At 50.2% G+C, this 13,350-nt stretch overlaps 1 protein-coding gene across 3 annotated transcripts in view; it reads right to left on the bottom strand.

Annotated features, from left to right (window-relative positions):
* Positions 1–608: 608 nt before the first annotated feature.
* Positions 609–13,350, bottom strand: part of SLC4A5 (solute carrier family 4 member 5) — a 70,384-nt gene continuing 57,642 nt past the window's right edge. For 2 of the 3 annotated variants that reach the window (XM_058667731.1, XM_058667732.1), the window contains 6 exons: positions 12,731–12,803; positions 7,667–7,735; positions 6,896–7,069; positions 4,973–5,128; positions 2,599–2,666; positions 609–851 (listed from right to left, as the gene is read on the bottom strand). In XM_058667731.1, the coding sequence (XP_058523714.1) occupies positions 686–851; positions 2,599–2,666; positions 4,973–5,128; positions 6,896–7,069; positions 7,667–7,735; positions 12,731–12,803 (706 nt within the window). In that variant the 3' untranslated portion in view covers positions 609–685. Of the gene's footprint in view, positions 852–2,598; positions 2,667–3,488; positions 3,574–4,972; positions 5,129–6,895; positions 7,070–7,666; positions 7,736–12,730; positions 12,804–13,350 lie in introns of all 3 variants that reach the window. The other variant, XM_004590681.2, reaches the window with a different exon arrangement.

The raw sequence follows: 13,350 nt of genomic DNA, 5'->3' as shown, positions 1-13,350 counted from the left end.
CCCATCCAAATGGAGAAAGAAACTTGACTCTTAATGTGAGAAACCAGTGAAGCAGTTGAAGGTTCATTTGGCTGGTCCAACCAGTGACTTAAGAGTTCACAGGAATTGTTTTATTGTAGAAACCCAAGTGTTGGCTCTCCCTCCAGCAGACTTTGGAACTGTTTTATCCATTTGGGGAAGGCCCCGCCCACCCATCACATTTCTGGAATAAGACCCTTAATGCAGGTCGTCCAAACTTTGAAGAAGGAGCAAGACAGAAAAGACAGAACTTTTCAAATATTCTAACTGTGACCTATCGACATAAGAGTATTTTAAGAATTCTTCCAAACCATCTAGACCTAAATCTAACCTTTAAAACAGTGATATTTTAGATATAAATGAGCTGTTGCCCCTTCATCTTAGCTACAGTTTGGAGAGACAGGCCTTTTTCATGTCGAAAGAATGTATTTCTATGCTGGACTTCATTTTAAAATCTGGTCTAATGTTTAGGCTCTCAACTGCAAAGGGAAGGTGAGAGTGCTGTATCTAAACAGGACTTGTCACAGATGTCTGTTTTCTATCAGGAATCTCCCTGATGGGGAAACAGGAAATAGGCACAGAGAAGCGAAGAGTTTGGGCATGTTCTCATGTGCTTAGGACTAAGCCAGGCCCTCGCTGCCCCAGATCTGGGAGAAGCTGTGCCACTCTAGAGAGTGGTCTCGCCGTCCACCTCTCTTCCGTACTTGTCCTTGTCTGTGAAGTCATAGTCTGACTCCATCTCTATCTTCACTTGTGGCACCATGAACACTGGGCTCCTGGAGTAGTTGAAAGCAGGTGAAGATGGACAGGAAATTTTGAAGTGCAAGGTGATGCTGGACAAGAGGCAGGAAGGAAGAATGATTCAGCTGGCTTTTGGTTCTTCCTCAGAGCAGGGCTCTGATCAAAGTGCTCTTGCCTTAGGAACCCTGAACACATCATGATCTGCTTCCCTTTCAGCCACAGAATGTTAACTGGTCTCTCCCTGTCCCACATCACTGTCACGCTGTTCTAAGTCATGGTTCTGCCTAGTTCTCTGTTTAGAGGATAGAATCCAAGTTCTTTTGGGTGGCCAGGCAGGAGCTTCACTGGTGGCCTCTACTTGTTCTATGCCCTGTATGTTCACATGGTGCTTCAGGCTTGTGCTACACCTCTGCCCTCCTTTGGGCTGGTTCCCATGGGGTCTCTCCTAGATTCTCCAGAAGGCTGAGTCCTTGTGGATGCCCCTGGCCCTTCTCTGCTTTGTGTTCCACTCTGTTTTCACGCACAGTGCTGTCTCAGTTTACACATCTTTAACCCCCCAGGAGTAAGCATCATGCTCTCAGATCACTGACGCTTAATCCTTATCAAACTAGACCATGTTGCTGAGCTTTCTCTTCCCTGAAAGGCAATCTTGCTACTTCGTGATCTTTCCATCCTTCTAGTTTCATAGATTTGGCAAAACACCAGTGTGGCTGAACAGTGCCATCTCCATATGGCTGTGATTTTAACAGAGTTTTGGAAGTGCTATGTCCTGGTCCAAATCCTCTTCCACTGCCTGAAACTGGGGAATTATAAATCTGACTTGGTATAAGTTATTTTTAAATGAAAATGGTTCAGGAGAGCTAAACTGCTTTTCTCCTAATGTGTATGTACATGAAGACCAGTGGATTAGGGCATGAAGCCCTGGTTGCAGGTTTGAGATGGGAAGGAAGGCAGAGACGTACACTGGCCATGGAACTCCTGGCCAGCAGCCTCCTGGAGGAGGGCTGCCCCAGTGCTGTGTCCTGGCATTGTAGTGACAGCTTTGCCTCATCATTAGAAGATCCCATAAGTGTTTTCTTACAAACACAGTGAGTGCTGTCTAGGTGGAGATTCATGTGCCTCTAGACCTGGGCTAGTCTGAGCCCTTGCCTGGGCTCGTTCTTGTTCAGAGCCATTCCTGTCCACTCCAGGCCCAGGTAGGAGAAGGACGGCCAGGCCCTGGAGTCTACAGAAAGAACTGAGATAAAAGCTTTCTGGTCTCCAAGTTTCCCTTTCCCATTCTGAGCCCCCCTGTGCTGCATCATCAAGCCGTTTCCTCTGTGCATATACATGGAATTCTGTTAAGAGCTCTGGAACCACGGTTGCTTGGGGGTCCCTGACATCAGGGCCTTAGCCCTTTGACTCCTGTTCCTACCTCTACTAAATCTTTGCTATTTAGTTAGTTCTCCTGGCGACTGCTCTAACCAGTAAAACTGGTATTTTAGTCCACACATCCTCAAGTATTTCAACTCTAGTGTCCATTCATTCTGGTTTCAATGTGTGTATTAAAATCAGGTCAGGTTTCCCACCATTCTACTTCCCCCCTCCCCCAACACTGGCCTTCAGTGTCTTCCTTTTCTAGAACTGGGTAACTTTGTGGGCTGTAACCCCATGGTACATGGCAAGAAGACACACTGGTTACTTGGCCCCCACTGTCATCAGATCCCTCCACCTTTGTCTCTTCTGTCTCCTAGCTAAGGCCTTTTACTGTGTCATGGTCCAGGCTGAGACATCCTAGTCCCTCACCTTCCTGGCTGTGGCTGAGTCTAATCCCCAAGGAATCTACCCAGTGGCCTTTACCTGCGATCGAGTTCTGAGCCAGTGAAGGAAGCATCAGAGTGAGTAACTCCAACTGGAAGATCTTTTCCCTGGCATGAGAATCAAAGTGTGAGCTGTGCAGTGGGCCTGAGCTCTGTGCAGAAGAGCCTACTTCTCTAGGACTCCCCCATCCCTCCTTCTCTCCACTTCTCTACTCTTTGACCTTGTGCCCAATACCCCCAAGAGGAAGGCTAGGGCTTTGCCAAGACGGTAGCTTCTGGTCCAATTCCTCCTTCACACACAGGGCCTCAGCCAGGCCAGAATGGTGTGAGGCAGCAGGGAGGGCCAAGGAAGGAAGACAGGGGATGGTAGGATGGAGATGCAAAGCGGGTTTGAGAACAGGAAGAGTCCACGATGGGACTGGAGGTTACAGGAAGTCCTGGAAGGATACCCTGCTACCCACCCAGATCTGCCTCTTCAAGAAGAATGCAAGGCTCAAAGCATTAGGGACAAGCAGAAAGAGGGGCTTCCGGGATGGTCAACAAAGTCTGAACCCTCCCAGGCAGACACCTGCGGGGCCAATCACAGCACAACCAAGGGGTCAGCAGTTCTGCCATAACTATCCTTCAGATGGAAAGCTTGCCTCTGATTTGCATTCTCAACCATTTCACCCACAACTGGAAAACATGAAAGGCTCAGAGGCCATGTTAGGATGGACATGTTCTGAAGCAACCCAGGGGAGGGCCTGAGTGAAGTGAAGTCAGGCCATTGGAGTGGGTGGGGAGTCCTAGTGTCCTGCACTCTCTGCCCAGCACTTGGGTTCTCTCCCATGCACAGTGTTGAATCTCCTGCGATACAGACAGAAGTCACTTGAAGGAAGAGCTGAGAGCAGTAGAGAGTAGCAGGAGAGAGATACTATGTCTTTTACTTACTGGCAACACACTGGATACTGTTTTGGGGATCTGATGGGACACTTTCCATAGGGATCTTTGTAACTGAGGGAGGAGGGAACTGGGGCTAGAGAGAAACAGTAGGAAAAGCTGATAAACACCACCAGTATGACAACTCTGGCCTTCTTGGAAAGCCACATGCTTTGTAGCATGCAAACTACCATCCTCCATACAGACTAGACAATGAGGGGCATGCCATGTGCTCCGGGACCCCCAGGGACACGGACAGAGTTAGCCGCTATAAGAGTTAGCCGCTATACTAGACATGCGAGCCCATAGCGTGGAACTCTTCTGAGCATGTTTCCCTTGAAACAGTTTCACCTGTCACAGAACCCGTCTCTGAGGACTGAATCCCACACACTAGCCGAGTTGCTGTAAAGCCGTGTCAGGTGATCTAGTGCAAACCCAGTCCTGATTCCCATCGAATACACCATCATCCAGAGATGTGTTTTCTCAGCCTGGGAATAGTTCCTGGCACACGGAAGTTCCTCAAATATTCAGGGGCTGAATCCACCAAAGAAATGTCCTTTAAAAAAATCTCTCAGACTCTGTTTTCAGAACCCACCTAAATAAAGCATCTACAACAAGCATATGAATGGGAGCAGAAAGTAATTAAGGACCAGGGAAGTCTGGGTTGCTTGCTGCCATCAGAAGATGATATAATTGCCACTTACCACTTGCCCATGGGCAGCTCACGTCTGACAAAGGCAAGATCGCAAAAGGGAAAGGAGGGAGCAGGGAGGTGAGCTCCAGGCTAGGTGTGGTGTTAGGGAACGGCCTGGACAGCTCAGCATACTGGATAGCAACAATGTCCTAGTCAGGAGGAGTTTCCTTACTCCCCTCTTAGCTGTTCAGCTCTGTGCCCATCTTGGGCACATCAGGTCCCTTCTAGGGACAGTTTCATTCTTTATAACAAGCACTTGGACTAGTCAATCTTGCCTTTTAACATTTTGCTAATATGATTTCTGGCCTAGCTCTTTGTGGACCTCTGAGAGTTTTGAGGGTGGGACGAGAAGGAAGCAGGGAGGAAAAAGGCAAATGGGGCAGCAGGTAGTCCCAGGCACCTGGGTGATGCAGCCACTGCCAGGAGTACTCTCTCCCTCCCATCCCCTGCGTCTCTAATATCTCCCAGGCAGGTCCAAGGAAGGCATGTGCCCAGCTCCTCCTGCATGCCAGGAGCTCTCCCCAGGCCTGCTCCCATCCTTGGGAGGTCCCTCAGGGTCTCCTTGCATGTTGGTGCCCACCCCACTCTTTCACTGACTGCCCAGTCAAGGACTAGAGGCGTCCAAATAGCAGGCTTCATTCTGACCTGCCTGGAGGCCACATACACCTATAACTGAACCCTCTGCTGGATTCACCCCTGGCGCAGCTTCATGCCACCTGAGGAGCCCCCTCCCTGTCCCGGTGGAAGTGACTGCAAGATCTCTCAACGCTTCCTGGCTGCCCAGGTCTCACAACTTTCCCACCTGATTGTCACTGTCCTCGCGGGCCCCTTTCCCTCTCTTCTTCTTCTTGTCTGTCTCCTTCTTCTCCTTCTCCGGAAGGATGTTGTCAATCCAGGCCAGGTCGTGCTGGGAGAAGACGAAGTCTAGCAGCCTCCGGACAATGATGAGGCCCAGGATCTGTGGAGGGTGTAGGGAATCTGAGCCTGTGGGGGTTGCAGAGAACTGGGGGCTCAGGGTCCCTCCATCAGCAGGATGTGGGCTCTCTAGGGCCGACCTTCTACAGCCACCCCCAAGTTCCCATTAGCCACCATCCCCCACCTTTGTTTTCCTTCAGCTGGCCTTTCCTCAGGTAGGTGACCAAGTTTGTGAGTGACCAAGAGGAACTGGCAAGAGGGGAACACAGTAATTCTGTACATCAGCAGTTCTCAAAGCTGAGCATGCTCACAACTAGGGGATGCTCCTCCTGGGGTATCTGCATTCAGCAGGTCTGAAGTGATGCCCAGGAACTAACATCCCCAATGAGTCCCTCAAGTGATGTCGATACTGCCAGTCCAGGGACCACACTTAGAGATCCATTGTTGTCTGCCCTACTTCTGGGAGTTTATAATCTCCACTTTCAAAGAGCTGAGTAAAGTATGGCAGGACATCCAGAGTTTCCAATGGTCAGTTTCAACATTTTGCTCTGTTCAGGACCAACAAATTACCCTAAGAAACAAGTGCTCTTTGGGAGAGAGCAAAGAGCTCTTACAAGTTCAGCAAGCCCAGATGGCTAGTCACACATATTACCCCTTCATCCCCAAGAACCAGCTAATAAGGATCAGACTGGAACTGGCTCTCAGCTGAGTCAAGCACAGATTCATCACTTGCTGCTTGTTGGGATAGAGCAGAGATGGAGAAGACAAACCAGGCTGCAGAAACAAACCAGTGGATGCCAGACAGTGGGGAGGGGTGGGTATTTTGGGGTAACAGAGCCATTCTGTGTCCTGGCTCTGGTGATGGAATCACCATTCCATGTATCTGTCAAAGCTTGGGACCAGAGAGGGACCTACCTGTGTGTCTGTGACAATCAGCAGGGGTTCTGATCTTGCTCCTTGCACCCTGCTCCCTCGTGCTCCCTGAGGTTCAGCTGGCTCAGCCATAAGGCAGGGTCACCAATGGTGCTGCCAGACAGGACAGCGCAGGAACCACAAGCTGTGCAGTGTCCTTGGCCATCGCCGAGGCCTGAAGGATGCTGCCATGGCAGACCTGCTTCTCTTGCTCAGAGAGGCTGTTGGTGAGCCTGGCTGCACACCCAGGTGCACCTGCAGGCCCAGCTCCCCACTGCAGAGATTCAGATTGACTTCATCTGGATTAAGCTTAATCAGTAGCCAAGGTCAGGAGGCCCTGACCAGAGCCCTCCCTGAAGCGCACACCTCAAGTCTCACCTGTGTCCACTTGGGCCTCCAGCTGTCCTCAACCTTGAGGCCAGGTGTCCAGTGGCCTGTGCTAGGGGCCTATGCTCCTGTAACTCATTTTTTTGACATGGTTTCACATCTAGGTGAAATTGGCCAGAATAGTCAAAGAACTCGTGTGTGCCTTCCTGCAGTCCCAAACTTGATGCTGACACTGGTTTCTGAGGTTTTTGATTGATCTCTGGTCCTGGTTCTTTTCCCTCACCAGTTATGTTTTTCAATTCCATTATTTTGGGATGGTGGGAAGACTTGTCCTGCAAACAGATCTACTTCTGAATTGGAAGTGCTGACAGGTAGCAGTGGAGAATGGCTTCTCCCACCCCCAGGGGGATGGGGCTTCCTCTGTGCCACAGGACCCCCGCTCACCACCCTCCTGGACCTCACAGCTCTCAGCTTGTTCTGGGTCAGGCTCCCCATGAGAAGGCCAAGAACAGGTGGGAGGGGGGTGCTCCCGACAGAGCAGGCCAGGGTGGGGAGTCTGTGGCCGCCTTACCATGACCGGGAAGATGATGGCAGCCACTGTGGACTTCAGGATCCAAAGCACGGCCAGGCAGACGACCTGCACGAGGGTGAAGAGGTGGATCCGGCGCAGGGGCACGTGCCGCAGGAAGGCATGGTCTGGCTGGTGCTTGGCTGGCATCAGGAAGAGCTTGCAGCGGTCCCAGAACTGGTGAAGACAGTGTGAGGCTCAGCCTGGAAGGGCTTGGACTAGGTGCAGGGGTGCCTGGGTGGGTCTTAGAGCAGGAACACCCTATCTGGAACTTAGGGACACATGGGGGGGAGGCTGGAGAGAGGGGGGAGATCCCTGTAGCTGGTCACAAGACGAACATCGCCCCTATCCAAGGAAAGTGCAACTTCAACGCAACACAAACTATCCAAGATGGGCGATGGGGTTTCATATAAATACAGTAGAAGAAAATGTTTCCCTCTGTGGAGTTGCCTTGGGGAAGAGAAAGGAGGAACAGTAAAATGCTCATTGGAGTTAGTAAGACCTAGGTTTGATTTCAGAGACTCAGTTTGCCCATTTGTGAAATGGGGATCAGAGGAGCTCATTTACCCCCTAATTATAGGGAGTAAATGAATGGCACCTGTAAAATGCCCACTACAGCTATGTGCCCTGGTGCGTGGTGCAAATAAATGGCAGTATCATTACTTATACTCTTTCAGTGAACTGGGACAGCAGGATTTTGGGAGTTCAGTGACACAGGACCAGATGGGCAACATTGGCTGCAAGTGGTACCAGTCTGGGCTGGGACAGCCTTACCTGGATGCCGTTGAGGGAGGCCACGCCCATGTAGAGGAAGACGCCATACAGCACCGGCAGGGGGATGAACTGAAACGAGAGCACAGTTCTGGACAGGGCTCTGCCTGAGGTGGGGTGGGGGGCCTTGGTCACCCAGTACTGGGGGACAGGATTGCAGCAGCTGGGGAGCCGTGTGATTTGGCGGTACTGAGGGTTCAGCAAATCTGGAGTCAGAGAGGACAAGGAGCCCAGCATGTGGCTCCTCTGCTCGCCCTGCAGAAGCCATGTATGTGATCTGATGGGAGTGGATTTGTGGCAAGTGCGAGTGCCTCCATAGGCTGCCTTCTGCCCTCTCCTGACAGTGCTTTCTCACGGCCAGCCTCAGTGGAGGGTCCCCCAAAGCTGCTTCACCTGCTGGAGGCTGTGGACTTGGGTGAGCTGACCTACATCGGCAGGACCAGACCACTTAATAAAACTCATGCATCATCTACTATCAGAGACGAAAATACAGAATGGTGTGAAATAACCTCCAGTAACCAAAGAACCATGAGTAGATTGGTGGGTACCCTGCCGTCCAAACACGCACACAGGTGGTTTGCTGCTCTTTAAAATATGGGATCAGGGGTTAGAGCTGTTGTATAGTAGGCTAAACCTCCACCTGCTGGTTCCAGCCCTGGCATCCCATATGGGCACTGTTTACAGCCCTGGTGCACCACTTCCAATCCAGCTCCCTGCTAATGTACCTGAGAGCAGCAGAGGATGGCCTGGGTCCTTGGACCTGTGTTCCCATGTGGAAGACTAGGAGGAAGCTCCTGGTTCCAGAGCAGCCTGGCTCTGGCCGTTACAGCCATTTGAGGGAGTGGGTCAGCAGATGGAAGATTTTTCTGTCTCTCCTCTCTGTATGTAGCTCTGCCTTTTAAATAATCAATCAACTAATCCTAGAATTCATACTGTTCTGCCATTATCAGTGCAGATCTCTGAAAGCTGTTCTGGGCATTTCTCCACCCTCTGTTTAAGTTAAATTTCTGCCCCTTTTATTCTCCCCCTTTTCTGCTCCCGTGGTTCTCCACAGTCCCCAGGGTGCCCTGCCTTGGTCTCAGGGTGGCTGTGTTGGAGTGCTCTGGCAAGCACACAACATTGTGCAGACACAGGCTGTCCGAGTCAGAGATCCCACCTGAGAACATTGATAAATTCTAACCTCTCTTATAAATTATGTTCGTTTCAGAACACAAAGCATGATTTGGACCCATATGCTGTGACTTCAAGACACTTGAACTTAAAGTAAAGTAGGGGAGCCCAGCACCGTGGCCTAGTGGCTAAAATCCTTGCTTTTAACACGCTGGGATCCCATATGGGCGCCGGTTCTAATCCCGGCAGCCCCACTTTCCATCCAGCTCCCTGCTTGTGTCCTATGAAAGCAGTTGAGGACGGCCCAAAGCCTTGGAACCCTGCACCCGTGTGGGAGACGCGGAAGAGGATCAGGGCTCCTGGCTTCAGATTGGTGCAGCACCGACCACTGGGGTCTCTTGGGGAGTGAATCATCAGATGGAAGATGTTTCTCTCGGTTTCTCCTCCTCTCTGTATATCTGACTTTGCAATAAAAATAAATACATCTTAAAAAAAGTAGGAATTAGAGGTTTCATTGCTTCCTTCCGTCAATGATTTAGGAGACTTTTTGCCTGGTTGTGGAACAATAATTCTGTCCTAATAACTCTCAATTGTAGCAGCAATTGAGGAAACAACAAAAATGATAAAGCATAGCTGTAACATGATTTAACATGGCTTAAAACTTCTCTTTTGCCCCAATGGATGTGAAAACTACACCAAAGGAGAGAGGTAGGTGGCAGGTTACATGATATCTAATTACCAGTGACTGATCATGTAGTCATTGCTTTATCCAACGGATGACACTGTCCACTTGCAGGCTCAAGCAGCTCCCCCAGCCAATCACAAAGGCCATGACATCACCTCCTACCAGCAGCAGGGCTGTGATCTAGCATTCTGCTCATCAGCACCAATCTTCCTTGGGTCCCCAGGGAAAGACCCTTCCCAAATAGCAGTGAAATAAACAAGGGCACAAAAGTGCCCCTTTGCACCAGCTTCAGCATACGGGTGGAAGGACCCAGCAGTCTCCGCAGCTCCACAGCACCAGCAGTAGGAGGTCAAGGCCTTCCTGCAGGAGACCGGGAGCATGACAGCAGCATGGGCCCCAGAGAGGGGCTTCTGACCGATCCAAAGAGCCATGGCCAAGGGTGAGCAAGAGACAAGGCCAAACCATACTGTGGACAGGTGTTTGGTGCAGTGGCTGAAGACCCACATCCCACATCTGAGTGTCTCCATTCAAATGGGGGCATAGCTTCCATAGCTTCCAGATTCCTGCTAATATGTGCTCTTGGAGGCAACAGCTAACCATGGCTCCAATGTTCAGCCCCTACCATCCACACGAGAGACCTGGATTGAGTTCCTGACTCCTGGCTTTGGTCTGACCGAGCTCTGGCTGTTGTATGGATTTGGGGAGTAAACTAGCAAATGGAAGATCTCTGAATGTCTCTATACCTTAAAAAACAAGAGCAAAAAATAAACATGAGTCAAAACCAAGCTTCAGAGCCTGACTGAGCAGGGCCAAATGTGCAAGTCATTTATGCTGGCCATCAAACATGCGCCTTCCAGCCCCAGTACCTTTGCTTGACAAGATGAACAAATGTGTGCAAATTGGTGATGGAAGGACTGAAGGTGATAACGGATTCTCTAACCACAAATAGTGTTGCCTATGGTAGGGGTTAGGAGGTAGGGGTGAGGCGAGAAGAAGGGAACACCAGGAGAAGAGAAACGAGGGGATGAAGAGAGAATATTTATTTCCTCACTACTCAAAGTATAGTCCTTGCACCAGCATCATTGGCATTACCTGTGAGCTTGTTAAAAATGCAGACTGTTGGGGTTTATGCCATAGTTCACCCTGGGGCCACCAGGACACTATCCAGCACCTATGTGGGATCCCGGCGCGTTCAAGGCAAGGACCTCAGCCACTAGGCTACAGCACCAGGCACAGTGCTTGTTTTTAAACAAGATTCCTGGGTGATTTTTATACACATTAATATTGGAGACACTCTGGGACAAATCCTAGTAGAGAACATCGTTAAAAACAGGGGCAGTTAATACATAATACAAGAACACTACTAAACAAAGAACAATAGCAAGTAGCTTTTGATTTACAGTCTAAAATTCATAGCATCAGGGCAACCTGCAGAAGGAGTTCCCTGGCTGCTCAAAGTCTGCAGGTTGCCCATCTCACCCGAGAACAAGCAACAGAGTTGGGCTGCACTTCAAGAACCACTAGCCTAAGGCTTTGCCTGGGTCACATAGGATGCGCAGAACTGTACATCTCAATTATTTTAATTAAAGTATCATGAAGTTACTACCTACATTCAGTGTACAATATTAGTGAAAAATTACGAATTTATTAAGATCAGATGTGTAAACAACATGAGTAAAAATCTAGAAGATGTGATGCATAATATAACCAGTGTATTCATAAGACAGCTGATCACACTGATCACACACTGATGACACCATCGTGGAATTTTCTAACTGGTTTGTGCTCTAGTCAAACACAGATAAGAGCTGGTGTGACGTGACTGTGCCATAGAACATGCTCCCAGGGCAGCCCTGCCTCACCTGAGGTCAGCTTCTTCATCGTGAGGACACAGACGTGGCTGCCAGCAAAGTGATTCCAGGAACTTTTGGCCCCCCAAGGATGTTGTCCTTAGACTAAAGCTTTTATTTTTCTGTCTTAAAAGACTTCTTTCTTTCTTTATTGGGAAGACAAAGTGACACAGAGAGAGTGAGCCTCCACCTGCAGGTTCACTCCCCAAATGACCACAGCAATGAGGTGTAGACCAGGGTGCAGCCCAGAGCCAGGAGCTCTATCCGGGTCTCCCACACAGGTAGCAGGGGCCCAGGCACTTGGGTCATCTTCCATTGGCTTCCCTGGTATACTAGTAGGAATGCTGGATTGGAAGTGGAGCAGCCAGGACTGGAGTCAGTGCTCTGATATGGGATGCTGGTGTTACAAGTAGAGGCTTGAGTAGTTGTGCCACAATGCTGGGCCCAAACTTGAGCCTTCCAAAGCAAATCCTTGTCTAGTAAATAGTCATTAGGACTGACTACACACTGGTTCTTCAGAATCCTCTTTCCACAGAAATGAAGATTCCTTGGGCATTTAAAATACAATTTTAAATAAACAAGGTGACTGCCTACCTATGTGTAATCTGTTTCCTGTACAATAGAAACAGCCTTTAAAGAATGGTCAAGCTCAGACCTGCTGCCCAGGTTTGCCCAGCCTCGAGTTCCAAGCCAGAAATAGTCACCACTGTAAATACATCAGTGTCATGGCTCTTTAGCCTTTGTTTCATACAAGGCCACTCTGAATGACCTGTTCAAAGAGGGAAATACTGGAAGACATTTAGGGCAATTTTGGGCAAGCTCAGTTCAAGAAGTAAAGTTTCATGGGTGCAGATCAGGATTTCAGCAGTAGTGGAGAAAGCTGGTGGGAACACCTGTTCTTGGTCAGAGACTGCTCTGGGGACACCCGTCTTGATAGCACCCTGAGTTTCCTTGGCCAGCTGGCCTGGTGGGTTATGAGTAAGTGGAGCTTCTTCCGCCTGTGTGGGAGGAGTCCCTCTGTGTCCAAGATGTGCAGAACAGAGGAGCAGAGAACAGGCTTGGAGGGTGGTGGGGGAAGCCTCCCCTGCAGGAGACGGGAGAGCATGGAGGCCTTGAACAAGACCCAAACCCAACAGTGTGGACACACCTAGCTCTGTCCTCCAGAAAGGTGAGCCAGGCTCTGGGAGGGGTGGCAGGGACCAGGGAGGACTGGAGGCAGTGACAAATGATGCAGGCTTACAGAAAATGATAATGCTGAAATTTTACTTTGACCTAATGGGATCCTGTGTTTGGGGGTGGGGGACATAGGCCAGAGATTCCAAGGACTGGTGGGGCCCCATCTCCTCCTTGCCTCTCAGGCCTGAGCTCTGAGCTGTCTTGGGGTGGGGCAGAGGTGAGCCTGGGTGGGGTGCAGAGCCTCACCTTCAGGATGGGAGCCAGGAAGACAGAGATGCCCGTCAGGATGAAGACAATGATGCCAGTCACTCTCTGTTCCCTGGAGAAGAGCAACAGTCAGGGACAGCAGGCTACACTCAGGGACCACCCCAGGCCCTCCTGCCTCTGTGGCCTGGCTTGTGTTTATCCAAGGCCAGGACTTGTTGCTTGTGGTCCAGTGGAACTGCCATGGGAAGATGGGGAGCCCCTGACTGAAGTGAGGGTGTCTGGTAGCGGCTTTAAGGAGGTGTCTGTGCAGTGGTTAATTGCTAGGATGCTTCAGTTACATGGACTTAGGATGAGAAGTGCCCACTCCCCTGGCCCTGAGTCATATATCTTCAATGGTGCAGGGCCAGAGAAGGTAGTATGGCCGTGGCAAGGCACATCAGGTGTCAGGGGCTTGGAGGCAGAGGACTCAGGGACCTGGGAGGGGATGTTGCCCTGACCAGCTGTAAGCCCTGCAGTCAGGCAGAGAACTCCTGCCAGGGATCTGACACAGGCTCTCATGGGCCCTAAAGGGTAGAAGATGTACTTCTTACTCCAAATAGTCTGGAACCTTCCATGAGACATGAGAGGAAGAGTAAGAGAAGGGATAAAAGTAACAGTGC

The sequence above is a fragment of the Ochotona princeps genome, chromosome 8 (assembly GCF_030435755.1).
Source record: "Ochotona princeps isolate mOchPri1 chromosome 8, mOchPri1.hap1, whole genome shotgun sequence".
In the NCBI taxonomy this organism is placed as follows: Eukaryota; Metazoa; Chordata; class Mammalia; order Lagomorpha; family Ochotonidae; genus Ochotona; species Ochotona princeps.
The sequence above is the reverse complement of the archived record's forward strand: the minus strand, read 5'-3'. Positions and strand labels throughout refer to the sequence as shown.